The following is a 13,947-nucleotide window of genomic DNA, read 5'->3' as shown; positions in this document are numbered from 1 at the left end:
TTGTGTATAATTATTATCCAAAGGGAATTATAAAAAGAAAAGGGAGCCGCTCGTGACCAGAGGCTAACCTGCATTGTTTTAAACTAGGGGTTTATTTAAAACTGAAATTTTAAATAAATCCTAAAAAAATTGAAATGATTCAAAATGCAGCCACACAATAATCAGTAGTTGTAATAATAGTGTTTGGGAGAGTTTGAGCTCTCTTTAATCTGTCCTCTTGAAGGCCTCTTCATGCAGGTGTCTATTGATACTGGCTGCATGCCCACTTCCAGGCATACAGATATACCACCGATAAGAGCTCATTCAATATTGGGATGGAAAACCTTGTAGTTAGGAAGTACTGGCACTATAGTTTTTTATCCTTTGCGGCAATTCAAAAGTAAATACAGTACATTGAGAAGACAGCAGGGAGGAAGGGCCAGGCAGAGCTCCTGAAAGAAGACTATTTAGGAGGGAGGGCACTTGGGCCAAAAATGTACAGCAAACTGGGAGGGGCCTGAAAAGCAAAACAACTGGCAAAAAGATAAGGTTGTCAATCAATTCTATTAAGCAATACTTTTATCAACCTAACTGTACCGTTTGAAGTGTGGCGCCTGAAAGAATGACTGCAGATGAGCTGTGGACTTCATTGACAAGCTACAACAGACCCTGCTGGCCAGGCGCCTGTGAGCTCAAGCGGACACCTGCAGGGCTTCTCTTTATCCTCCAGAGGCTGGTAGCTCCCCGACATCCGCTCTCGAGTTCCTGGGTGTAAAGAGGCAATTGGCTTGGTCGTGGGATAGGAGGACGTCCACTGAACTCTAGTTCTGCTGAGCTGTTGTGGTGGCAAAATTGTGGAGAGAATGTGGGATCAAATAATTGGGTACACTAAAAAAAAAACGAAATTATTAAATGACAAGATGCAGAAAGCATGGTGAGAACACATGAAACGGCAGATACTATAACTGAAGTTGGGTTCTAATTTGAAGGCGACTTTCTCTTTACCCTGTTTAAAACTAAGCACAATAACCCAACACGAGCAGTCAGAAAAACATACACTTTATTTAGACTTCAAAATTAACAAAATATTTCATATCTAAATACAAGTATATTGTAAACCATTAATCATGGGCTATCCAACCAAGCAGAAGGTGTGCTGAGGTAACTGCAAGGGCAGTCATGGGAGTTAAACCACAGGGCAGGTTGTGTCATGATAATCAATACCCAGATGGAGGCATTCCTGCTCAGCAGAACCCCTCTTATTTGATTTGGAAAGGATAATGTAAAAACATGCTTTGGATTTCAGAATAATAATAATAAAAAAAAATGTTAAACATTTTTTTCTTAAAACAATAATAAGAAAAAAAACACAATCAGAGTTTAAATATTTCCCAGTGTGTGCAGCGGCAGTCCTGGGAAAGGAATATGTATATGAATCTCATTTTATTAGTTCAAGTGTTTATTTAGCATAAAAAAAAAAAAAAAATCTTATAGAATCTATCGACTTTAATCACCAGTTTTCCAGATCTCTAGAAAGATAGAAAAATATAACTTTTTCTATACGAATCTAGATTTTTTTTTCTTCTGAGGGAGTTTCATTTAATGTATTTGTTCTTAATTTTACTATTTACTGCTGGTTCATTCTGCACAGGTTGCAGTTGAACAGTGTCTAAGCAAAATGCATTATTTATTTTTAAATAAATATACTAAAAACTAACTTCCAACCTTACCAATTACAGGTTCCCAATACACACGACAGTGTGGTAGACATGAGACAGACACTGCTTCACACAGTTTATTGGGAATCCTGAAACAGGACAACCGTTGTGCTGGGGAAAAAACTGCTGTCATAATGTTGGGAAACTTTCAGACACACCAGTGTTAAAGTCTTTGATGTGTCTGATTGAAGTCCTACCCAGGAGTCGGGAGGAGGGAGGTTGTGTCTGATTGAAGTCCTACCCAGGATTCTGGAGGAGGGAGGAGGAAAGTTGTGTCTGATTGAAGTCCTACCCAGGTGTCTGGAGGAGGGTGGTTTTGTCTGATTGAAGTCCTACGCAGGAGTCTGGAGGAGGCAGGCAGGAGGGAGGAGGGAGGTGGGGAGAGGACTGGGGTAGCTGTTGGTAGCAGGCAGGGGACAGCAGCCTTGTTAATCAGATGCCGGAGTAGTCTGCTTCCTTCCTCTGAGGGAAGCAGGAGACCGCAGAAGAGTTGGTAAACTCACAGATCAACATCACAGACAGCAGGGCCAGTGTGCTGTATCGAAGGCAGTGGAGGTTAATTTGAGTGCTTCCTTCCATCTGCTGCTGACCAGTCACTATCATCACAGGATGAATGAGTCGAGATATTTCATTTTCCAAAAGGGACCCCTCTTAAAAACAACTATTCAGAAATAATTCTTCTTTCCAACTACTGAACACATCCAAAGATCTTTGAGAGAATCTTTGCCAGCCTCTATATTATAGTGCTCTTAATGACGGGTTCAGGTTTCACCTCTTGTACAATTAAGCAAAGGCAAATAATCAGAGGAATACCATCATTATAATGGTATAAAACTAGCCAGACCCAACACAACTTGTTTCTTGCTAGTTTCTTATATTTCTTATTTATAACAATTGGCCTCTACCTTGTGTGATCAAGTCAGACATGTCAGAACTGCAGGGTTGCAGTATTCAAGGTGTTAGTTAGAGGACCTGCACTTATATTTATCCTTGTTCTCGTAACATCCCTCTTTGTGTGGTCTGTTCCAAACCCCACCTCCTAGCTGCACGTTTCTTTCATGAAGAAGCATCACACTTTCAGTCGCAGATCTCCAGCTCAGCTGAAGGTCTCTTTATAGAATGAGAGCCTGTACTGACCCTGCAGTTAGCAAGGGGAGAGGGGATCATTAGAGGTGGTCCTGACCCTCCACCTCACTAACTCTCCTGTAGATGAACCCGGGTCTGAACCATTCCATGTAGGCACAGCTTCCCTACCAAGGTTTGGGCCGACCTGGTCCTGTCACTTGGTGCGCTGTGCGGACAGCAGTGGCACTGGGGAGGTTCTAGATAGGTGCTGGCAGGTCAGTTCAGGGGAGCCCTGCATTGAGATCATGACCAGTCCCTCCTGGGTCTCAGTGATGTGGGGCTCGCTGACAGTGTCGCTTTGTCAGACTGTCCTCCTCCACCATTCCAGAATGCATCATGGAGGCGACAGCAAGGAGCTGGAGGTTGGAGTGCGCGTTGGCGATGGTGTGCCTCCGGACCCCACCCAGCTTCTCCAGATACGCCTCTCCTTCCAGCTCCACCAGGGGTGCCAGAGAATCTGGGGCATGCTGAGTAATCACGATCTCAGGCCCATAATGTATCAGACCCACCACCTTCTGATGAGACTTGGACATCTGGCCCTCTGTAACACAGACCAGCAAACAAATTAGTCTGGAAATACCAAGAAAGTCCATTGTACGAGTAAAAAACTAAATGAAACTCAAGCTACGGAATATCAGAGCCCACACAGCATTGAATACACACTGGGAATTGCTAAAGACATACGCTGAGAACTATGTCTCTAATCAGCCACTCAGTCCAATTTTGAACCATTCAATACAAGGAATGGGAACATTACAGGTGTTATAGGTCAACCAAAACAAGATAGGTAATCTCTAAACAAATAGCGCAATTTTCTTCATTGGGAAGGAATTCCATTCTGACATTGACCAAGGGGATAGTAGAACAGAAACAATACAGTCAGTTACAGCAATAGAACACTCTCAAACTGGAACCCAAATATGATTAGGCAAAAGAGTCTGAATTAACAGTTTGAAATAAACATCAAGTTTATATGGAACAAGTATTAATGGAAAATCTAAAATAGAGGTCTACAAATTTATACACACAGAAAATAGGTTGCCAGTAATGTACTTTAAAAAAAAAAAAAAAAAAAAAAAAAAAAAATGGAGATACAATTGTTTCAAATGCAGACACCACTGACGCCATCTACTGGTTGTGGTTTACACATACAAAGTTTTTTTTTTTTTTCCTATAATGTCAGTACTACCTCAATGAATAACCCAGGTGGAACCCAGGTACAGCAGAACACAATGGGGATAATTCCTGCACTCTGATCAGCACTCTTGTGAGAACTCTTTCGAAACTGCTTATTTTATTAAGGTTTACTTACTGTTTAACATTTTTGAGCCCTTTCCAAAGGATTTGTCGAATAGCGAAAAATTATATCTACTGTTAAGTTCACAAAGGAATTCTCAATGTAAATTCCTCTCTGCCCAGTTATTTCTCCCAGACTGCACGGGAGTTCACCCTGATAGGGGTCGTTTCATGCTCCATCGTCCCAGAAGCAATCATATTCACACATGCATGTCTGATTTGTATCCACTCTTAAAAGTTAAACTAGTATAAAATAAGGTGACATTTAAAACAAAAAAAAATTCTAAAACATTATTTGAAATAGAAACAGTCTCTGAAAATTCTATTTCAACTTCAATTTAAAATGGGTATTCTGTAAATAGTAAATTATTTCCCTGGCCATCCATTCAGCATGCAGTGCTTATATAAATCAGGTTTGGAGGCCTCAGACTCCGGTGGTCACTTGACTGTCCAGCAGAGGCAGCGCCCTGCCACAAAAGGGTCATTTTTAGTTCAGAACCCACTGTTGAACTTGACCTACAAAATCACAGAATACAGTATGAAGCCAACATCTCAAAAGTGTCAGGTCAACCGGCAACCAGACGGCAGCAACAACACAACATGGCAGCCATCTTGGGGTACAGGACAAAGGGTGTTGTTAGATGTAGTCTGAGGAGATTCCCCTCATAAGAATGACTTGGTTATGGTTAGGATTATGACATGCTATTGTAAAAGGAATGGCACCCCTGATTGAAATGAGACATTTAAACAATGGACATGAGATAAAGTGTGCAATCTGTCAAAACAATGTGGCACTTTCTTTAACCCTCAACAGAACTTTGCCTCAAGAAACAGAATAACATTGAATAGCAGATATCTGAAACCATCAGTCATCAGATACTAAAGAGTCATCCGCTCCCCCACTTCCAGAGCCCGCTCCTTCTCCCTCGCCCCTCAGTGGTGGAACGACCTGCCCACGGATATCAGGACTGCTCAATCCCTGACCACCTTCCAGCGCCTCCTCAAGGCACACCTGTTCAGACAGCATCTGTAAACCTCACAACTCTTGACTATATGGCACCCAATTGTACCAGTACTTGCATCAGCTTGTACTTGCACTGAACTGCTCCATACCTGCAGCATTCAACTATTGCTCCTATCTAGAACTACTTACTTTATCTTGTATTTGATTTTATTCTTATAGGTATCCATATTCACATTTATCGTACTTACTACGTGCTCTTAATGGACATTACTTGTATTAGCAAATATTTTTACCATAAGTTAACTGCTCTTATTCAAACTTGCTCTTAAATGTAATTATCTACTGTATTCTTTATTTTGCTCATTTAAATTTGATCTTATTTTCTACAGATTTTACTGTACTTTATAACTGCTCTTATCTGTAATGTGATATTTTGTAACAATTTTAAGTCACCCTGGATAAGGGCATCTTCTAATAATAATAATAATAATAATAATAATAATAATAATAATAATAATATGATTCCAGCATGTAGCAATATTAGATCAGAGGACCAGATGAATGGGGTGGTTATATTTTGCAATGAAAATACTACATAGTTGGCATCTCAAAATGGCTTCTGAGATATGAACAGTTTAGGTGGATTAATAAGAACATATACAGGGCTGCTTAATTGTAGTTGGACTGTAGTGGGAAAGTGGAAACGAGCTGGGGAATTATGTTGAAAATTCCAGAAATTCCCAAGCCTACCTCTACCCCCAAGCCTTTTAGCATTTAAATAGAGGGTTTTCCCCCAAAGGTAAAAGGTTTTTCCTTTCTGGTGACTAGCTCATTTGAGGATGCGTGTTTATTGCAGACAGGCCTGGGCCAGGTGAATTCAACACAACAGGACGTTTCCAAAGAGGGTAGACTGACTAGAGGGGAGACACCTGTGTGTGAGGGAGTGAGACTCACCCAGCAGGCAAGATGTTCCTCTCCTGTCCAGGCAGCTCCCCAGATACGGAGACACGACACATTCCACCAGCCTCTCCAGCTGGTAGTACTCCTCACAGGGACCGCTGGGGTCATGGATCCCCTGAAAACAGAGAAGCCAGTTACTATAGCAACGCACGCACACAAACACAAACGCAAACACAAACATACACACACACAGTATTTAATAATTTGGGTTTTGATGAATAGCTATAAAAAGGCAGATCACTTGTTTATTGATGTGCTGGGTTATATTCAGTATTCCTTCACTACTAAAAAAAGATTGTCCTTTCCAAGATACTATAAATATATATATGCGTGTATATTTAAGGGACACTGGCATTGCTGTAATGTGTTAAGGTAATAAAGTAACTCCTGACTCAATATATTTTATTTGAAAGAGTTCACTTTGTGAGTAGGGCTCAGGTATCTCTGTGAAGCGTTTCATCAGTAAGCACTGGTTTTAGAACAGGTGTCATTCATTAGTGTCTTCTTGATTGAGTAATAACAGGCCAGCTCTTACTAAACTGATGGAAATGCTTTTCAGGGCCTTCATTCCAAGTGTGGACCCCAATGAACCAATGGTATCTGTCCCTCTATCTGCCTGTCTGTCACACTGTACGTGATGACTGCAGGAAATGCCTGTTCTCCAGACCTTTATCAAACACTCCTAGCCTCTGAGAGGCCTTTCAGATTACATTTGGGGATAATCCCAAAAACTGTTCATTTTAAACAGAGTTTATATAATGTAAAGGTTTATGGTGGCATGTGTGTACAGTGGATTTTCTTGCTAACATTTGCAGTTCAATGGATTTTGCCACCATCACTATTGTGCCAGTTCTACCCCTGTCCTGTAACACAGGAGGACTGTGTAGAATGAGTGTTCCTATGGAAACCATAGTCCTTGAAGGACTGGAGGCCCTGAATAAAAGCACTTTGAGCATAGCAATAGCAACAAGCTGGATTTTAGATATGATACCCCAATGGATACGGTGATACAGACACACACACTGTTCTTATCACGAGTTAAGGAAACACTTTTGTAATAGAATCCTTTCTGACAGGATACATGAGTTTATACACCCTGAAAACCAGTCTAACCTCTAACCAGTGCGTCAGACAAGAGTTTTTACAAAGCAACAATACACACAGGGGCGCTTTCTTTAATGCCCTTAATGTATACATTACTATAGGTAAATACAATATACACATACGATGGCCACAACTTTATTCCTTCCAATAATCTGGAGATTGCTTCTCCATAAACACCTACTGCTGAACAGTATCTGTAGTAGATCAAAATGCAAGCAATGGTCTCACACATGAAAAATTGAAATAAGCTGTTTACATGAAGTAGTATTCCACTAATATTATGGAAAGGAGGAAGAGAGCAGAGATGGGGAGAGAGTAGGGAAGGAGAGGGAGGGGGAGGAAGCGGTGTGATGTGAAGGAGGGAGAGAGACAGGAGAGAGAGGGAGGAGAGTGGGGGAGAGAAGAGGAGATGGAGGAGAGGGAGAGGGGAAGAGAGGGAGAGATGAGAGGAGAGGGGGGAAGGGAGGAGAGAGGATGAAAAGTGGAGTGTTCCCCACCTGAAGGATGAGCAACATCTGTGTAATGGGAGGGAGGGCCTGCTCTTGAATGCAGGGCAGCAGCTCGTCCAGCGGCAGCTTCAGCAGGACCAGGTCCCGGAAACCCAACAGGGCCATCTGTCTGATCGTGAGCTCCTGACCCTGCCAGGAGACAGGGAGAGAGGCATCATACTACAGCTTCACATACACAGCTGACTGGAGAACCCAACATGCTCATGAGAAGACACTCTCATACTAGAAGAGATAACGGCACTCACTGCTTTATTTTAGATCATGTTTTAATATATAAAATGCCATCATCCATGTCTTTAGAATTTTTGTCAGCTTGCAAAACTGTTCTCAAATCTGCCATTTTGAAGAGCATCATGATTTATAATGCTAAAAGGATAGCTGTATCATTGTACACATTTTCCAGCCTTCACACACACACACACACAGGCACATGCACATGCACATGCACACACTCACACAGACACGTGATGTGAAGGGGTTGGTGTGGCTCTTTGTTTTTCTCTGTATCATATGAGTGCGTATTGCCATGATGGATGTACTTATTTACCTGGACAGGGTAAAAGATTGCCTGTAATGTTGGCAGGATCTCGGTGAAGAATCGGTCCCACGTCTCAGATAGAATCAGCAGCAGACTGTCACCTGACAAGTGAAGAGCACATTCAATACTAAGCACAGACAGCAGTCAAGGGGATATGTGCCATCAGGTATGTCCAGGCTGTGTCACCGGATTCTGATGCGCTCAATATTCTCCAGAATGCACAGCATGGCACATGTATGTAAATATTATTGTTCTAATATATAGGTATATTCTCAGTAGCAGTTTTAGGCACATGCAACCCATGAAATTGCAAGGGGCCCCCTGTTGTCGTGGCTCAGTTACTAAAATAAAACTTATATTCACCTCAAGTCTACACCAGCCATTTTACCATTCTTTTTATCTATACAGAAAAAACACAAGGTGCTGGGGTTTGAAGCCATGTGCAAGTTTATGTCAGTATGTGCCACGTAATCATGTAATCTATGATTTAAGCTAAAATGGTAAGACATTTAAAAATTTACACATTTCAGCACAATATAAACAAAGGGGAATACATGTATAGTGGCTCACACTCACCTGGAAACAAATTCAAATAAATGCCTTTCCAGCTGATGTGTCATCCTCGCCTCTTGCGATGCTTTACTACATCTACAAGGGGAATTTGCTGGGCCTGAATCGTAACCTCAGTATGGTCTTGTGTATATTTTTGACTGTGTCTGTCACAGCAGTGTGAGGGGAGAGAAGCTTTTCATACTTGAACATGTGATCTTGCAGCACTTAGACAATTATCTATACAGAAAAAACACTGCCCTGTTTGAAAGTCAAGGTATCGTAGTATTACTGTTAAGAATAGGGAATAGGGGCCCCAGAATTGAGCTTTGCATGGGGCCACCGCGGGACAAATGCTGCCACTGTGTATTGCCATTCTATTTATACATGAAGGAGACAGACTTTGGACAGAGGGAAGGGGACACTCTTTCACACAGACAGTGGTGAAAGTTTGGAATGGGCTACCTAGTCATGTTGTTGAGACAGAATCTAGTGGATCCTTTAAGGCCCAACTTGACAAAGTTCTGATCAATCAGCTACTAGGAACCATGTGAGCTTGGATGGGCTGCATGGCCAACCTTGTTCATACATGATATTATGTTCTTATATTGATATACTGTGTTTAAATCTTTTTCAAAATACTGTTACAACAGAGGAGAACAACAGTCAAGGTGGCAATAAACACAGCATAGCTCTTTTTAAATCATTTTTGGCCCACAAATGATTTACCCTGCTAATAAATTAATAATATTATGAGAATGCTCTGTTTAAAAACTTTCCTTTATCAAAAAATATCTTATATGTGCCAAATCTAGTGTCCCTTCCCCTTTTGTCTAAGTGCTGCAAGATCACAGTTCAAAGCAATAAATAAACACAGTACAGGACAGCTCCCGGTAGCCTGCCCTGTTGTCATCGAAAACGTGCTATTCAATCCTTAAACTAGGATATTTACAGAATAGTTATATAGTTACAATGTTATATAATTAAAAGTAAAATAGGTTGAATTCCATTTTTAGGTTTCCTGATTGGGGAAGTTATTTAAACGATGTCACATTTGTAATTTGATTATTCAAACACTCCTGGTCCCAGTTAGTTTTACTGTAGCTACACAGAAGAGAGCGCTGATGGCAGTTTCAATAAAATTCAATCACAGCTGCTCTGGCGTCCTGTCGCTCTGGTGTTTGGGTTCGGGCTTACCCTGGTACAGCTGGATCTTCTCTGCGATGTGCACCAACCCTTTGCTGAGGAGCTGGTTCTGCAAAGGAAACACAGCTGTTCACAAACACAACTGCTTGGTGAATGGCTATGTCACAGTTTTAGCATAACATTATTGCGATTATCTTCCTCAACTTGTTCTATTATTTGGTAGTTGTGCCTTGAATTACCCATACAAAATGAATGTCTCTATTTGCAAGTGGCCCTGCAACTTGCTTTATTTAATCTGGATCCGCAACTACAGCTTTATTCCTGCTACTTCCTCTGTTGTATTCTTGGAAAGCAGACCACACTTTGAAATGTGTCTAAAGGTTTCCTAAAGTTGCAGCAGTGCTTACTAAAGAGTTGCATCAACTTTTCTTAAAAGCACATAGGTTTATAGACACGCCCATATGGCAAGCCCATACACTGAGGATAAGCACCTCAGCAGCAGCTTAATGCTTGAATGAATGCTTAAAAACATTCTTTACTCTGCACCTGCATGGTAAGTTGTAACGGTAACATTGATAAAGATCACATTAAAGCATTACAAATGTTTTTTTCACAGAATTTCATTGCTGATTTCTTTTCAACTCTTTTCTAAAATAGCCTGTTTCTCGTATAAGCGTGCTCCCGTCACATGAGCGCATGCAGCTGTGTGTGCCGTTATTTAGACATGCTGTGCAGATCAATGGAATATCACACTCTGCTTTCTCTGCTTCAGGTGTTATTGAAATATACAGTATTTTCTACATTCCCCTTCATATCTTATAATGTTTGTAATCATTCCTAGTGATTTACCATGTTTTGTATGCTTCCCCATACCCCTCTGTACTTTACAATGCTTCCCCATACCTCTATGTGCTTTACAATGCTTTCCCATACCTCTCTGTGCATCCACATGCTTTCCATACCTCTCTGTATTTTACAATGCTTTCCCATACATCTCTATACTTTACAATGCTTCCCTGTGCTTTCCCATACCTCTGTGCTTTCACATGCTTTCTCGCACCTATATGTCCCTGTCACAAAGACGGCCAAGTGGGCGGCGTCAGAACCAGGAAGGAATGAAAAACACAAAACACAGGACGGACGAAATGAAATGATGATGGTGCTGGCTGGCGCCGTTTTATTGTAAAATAAAAGGTTTAAACAAACACGAAAACACAGGACACGGCACTCTACGCCAAAATAAATAGACAAACAAAAACAGACTAAACTTAACAAAACGGTGCACGGACAGACACTGACAAACACGGTGAGCAGATACTTTCTGTTCTTATTATTATTATTATTATTATTATTATTACTATTATTATTATTATTATTATTATTATTATTACTACTATACTTATTGCCTCCGTCTCCAATCCCGTTCTCCGCTCACCGAACACCCAACCGCCAGTATGTGACAACGTGCATCTATATATACTATTGTGCTGGGATTCAATTACCAATTAATTATTCACTTGAATCCCAGCACGTGAATTAATAAAGTGCAATTCCCCGTGCTCACATATTACTACATTTTACTTGCACGTGAAGTGCTGTGCAATCCTCGTGCCTAAATACACATATACATTTTTAAACACTCGTGTTTACACAGACCCGTTTATATCCCGTGTACCAATGTCTATACACCAACATTTAAACACACCACACGCAACACAACAGATAATATACACAGGGGCGGGCACTTTGTTACAGTCCCTTACAATGCTTCTCTAAGCTTTACCACACTTATCTGTGCTTTACAATGCTTCCCTATGCTTTCCCATGTTTTCACTGTATTTTATTACATTTTGCTGTGTTTTTACAATGGGAAACTTTTAAAAGGGTGAACAGCCTTCCTCATGCCACTCAAGTCAACTCCACACATTCCAATAACCCTGAGATTACAGCTCAGTGGTCAGAATGCATGTTACAGGGCACCTGCAGCTCAAGGTGCTTTTTCCATGTTAACTGCACTTACACGCATGTCAATTGTGCAAATCAGCAATGCTAGGAGTAGACTGTGAATCCTATTGATAAACATCACTAAAGTAAAACAGTATGAATCAGCTATCCTTTTAATAAATTATACCCAGTGCATTTTCAAAATATAAAACTGTAAAGATAAAAAAGAAAAAAAGGCTACATTCTCATGAACTCTGATCAATCTGATTTACCTGAGGTAAAAAAGGATTTTAGGCTTAATGATACAAAGTTCAGCCAAATATTACCTGGAAATAATCAGAGATAAAGGAGCCCAATTCGGTCTTCAGCAGTCTCCTGTTGGAAGAGATTGAGAGGGATGGAAATGAGGAAGGGGGACAGTGTGCTGAATGCTGCAAATAATGCTTGCATAGTTTTGTTGTATGTATTTATTTATTTTTATTGTGTGGTACATTATACTGCTGGGAGAACATATTAGTCTTGTCTCTTTTTCTCATTTTTCTAAATTTTTTAATTTTCTTTTGTCTTGTTTTTTTGCAAGCAGTGGATATTCATTTATTAGAAATTAAACAACAGTAGAACCTCGCTGGTTCAGGGTGTACAGCTCCCTTACCTGATGCTCTCGTTCAGGGTGTACAGCTTCCTTACCTGATGCTCTCATTCAGGGTGTACAGCTCACTGGTCTGCAAGCCTCCTCCTTGGAACACCTTGATCACCGCAGTCTGCACACTGACAACACAAACAACACCCTTTCAACACAATTCAATAAACGCTTCTCTGCACACTGACAACACAAACAACACCATTTCAACACAATTCAATAAACACTTCTCTGCATACTGACAACCAACAAAAGCAACACCGTTTCAACACAATTCAATAAACACTTCTCTGCACACCGACAACACAAGCAACACTGTTTCAACACAATTCAATAAACGCTTTTCTGAACACTGACAACACAAACAATGCTGCTTCAACACAATTCAATAAACGCTTTTCTGAACACTGACAACACAAACGACGCTGCTTTAACACAATTCAATAAATGTTTCTCTGAACAACTGACAACACAAACAACACTGCTTCAACACAATTCAATAAGCGCTTCTCTGAGCATTGACAATACAAACAACACTGCTTCAACACAATTCAATAAAAGTCACAATGCAAGTGTGACACACAACAACTGAAACAGTAACATGACACATGTTAGGTCAGGCGTCTATGCCAGTAGTTTTCAACCTGTGGTGCGCGTACCTTTCCTGGTACGAGACAGGCTTGCCACTGGTATGCACTGACGGTTCTTTATGACAATATGATTCCTCAAAAAACATTTCTCCCTCAGTCGCACCACCATAATGTATCGATCTGTTTGTACCACTGAACCACAGAGAAATTATAATGCAGGGCTTCAACTGCGGTAAAATTAGATGGCGTTTTATATTTGTTTGATATTCGACTCACACTAACCTGACGTGAATGAAAATGGCTATACCTCCCCAACCACAGCAGCTACAGTGCTCAAACCAACTTTAATTTAAAGGAGACCAGTTGTGAATTGTTTCACAGATCTATGTGTGAATCCGTGTAAAGTTACTATGCCAATCAATGTAAAACTGTTGAGATGGAACAATTTTACTAAAATGTATATTATAGTACTAATGTGCAGCAATAATGAAAGAATCAATACAATAAAATAATGTTGCATCAGAAAAAAAAAAATTCTAATTGTATGAAAATTGAAATTTCAAGGTACAGTAAGAACAACACTACCAATTACATAGGAAGCTGAGCATGCAAAAGGTGATTTTCGATTTGTACATAGCAGCAGTGCTGTTAGATTAACATAAGTGTTCAGAAAATTGAAGTGCTGAACATCAAGGTTTCACTGCATAAGATTCATGTCGTCTTATTTTAAAATTAAAATTTGTGAAAATAATTTTGCTAATCGAAAATCTCTTTTTGGCTTGTGGAGACGAAATGGTAGAAATATTAAAGTTTTAGTTGAAAAGTCCAGGAGTAGAGTGGAACATCCCATGAATACCACCAAATTTTACCATAACACTGTCAGAG

General features: G+C 40.4%; 1 protein-coding gene across 1 annotated transcript in view; it reads right to left on the bottom strand.

Moving 5' to 3' along the window:
• Positions 1 to 1,113: 1,113 nt before the first annotated feature.
• The window catches only part of LOC121294961 (proline-rich protein 5-like), a 44,782-nt gene continuing 31,948 nt past the window's right edge, over positions 1,114 to 13,947 (bottom strand). Inside the window, exons 3-9 of the mRNA XM_041219217.1 lie at positions 12,520 to 12,600; positions 12,159 to 12,207; positions 9,940 to 9,997; positions 8,203 to 8,294; positions 7,644 to 7,784; positions 6,037 to 6,157; positions 1,114 to 3,363 (exon numbers count right to left, since the gene is read on the bottom strand). Of these exons, the coding sequence (XP_041075151.1) occupies positions 3,089 to 3,363; positions 6,037 to 6,157; positions 7,644 to 7,784; positions 8,203 to 8,294; positions 9,940 to 9,997; positions 12,159 to 12,207; positions 12,520 to 12,600 (817 nt within the window). The 3' untranslated portion in view covers positions 1,114 to 3,088. The remainder of the gene's footprint in view (positions 3,364 to 6,036; positions 6,158 to 7,643; positions 7,785 to 8,202; positions 8,295 to 9,939; positions 9,998 to 12,158; positions 12,208 to 12,519; positions 12,601 to 13,947) is intronic.

This window comes from Polyodon spathula, chromosome 19, assembly GCF_017654505.1.
Source record: "Polyodon spathula isolate WHYD16114869_AA chromosome 19, ASM1765450v1, whole genome shotgun sequence".
Lineage (NCBI taxonomy): Eukaryota > Metazoa > Chordata > Actinopteri > Acipenseriformes > Polyodontidae > Polyodon > Polyodon spathula.
This window is presented reverse-complemented; position numbering and strand designations above follow the sequence as displayed.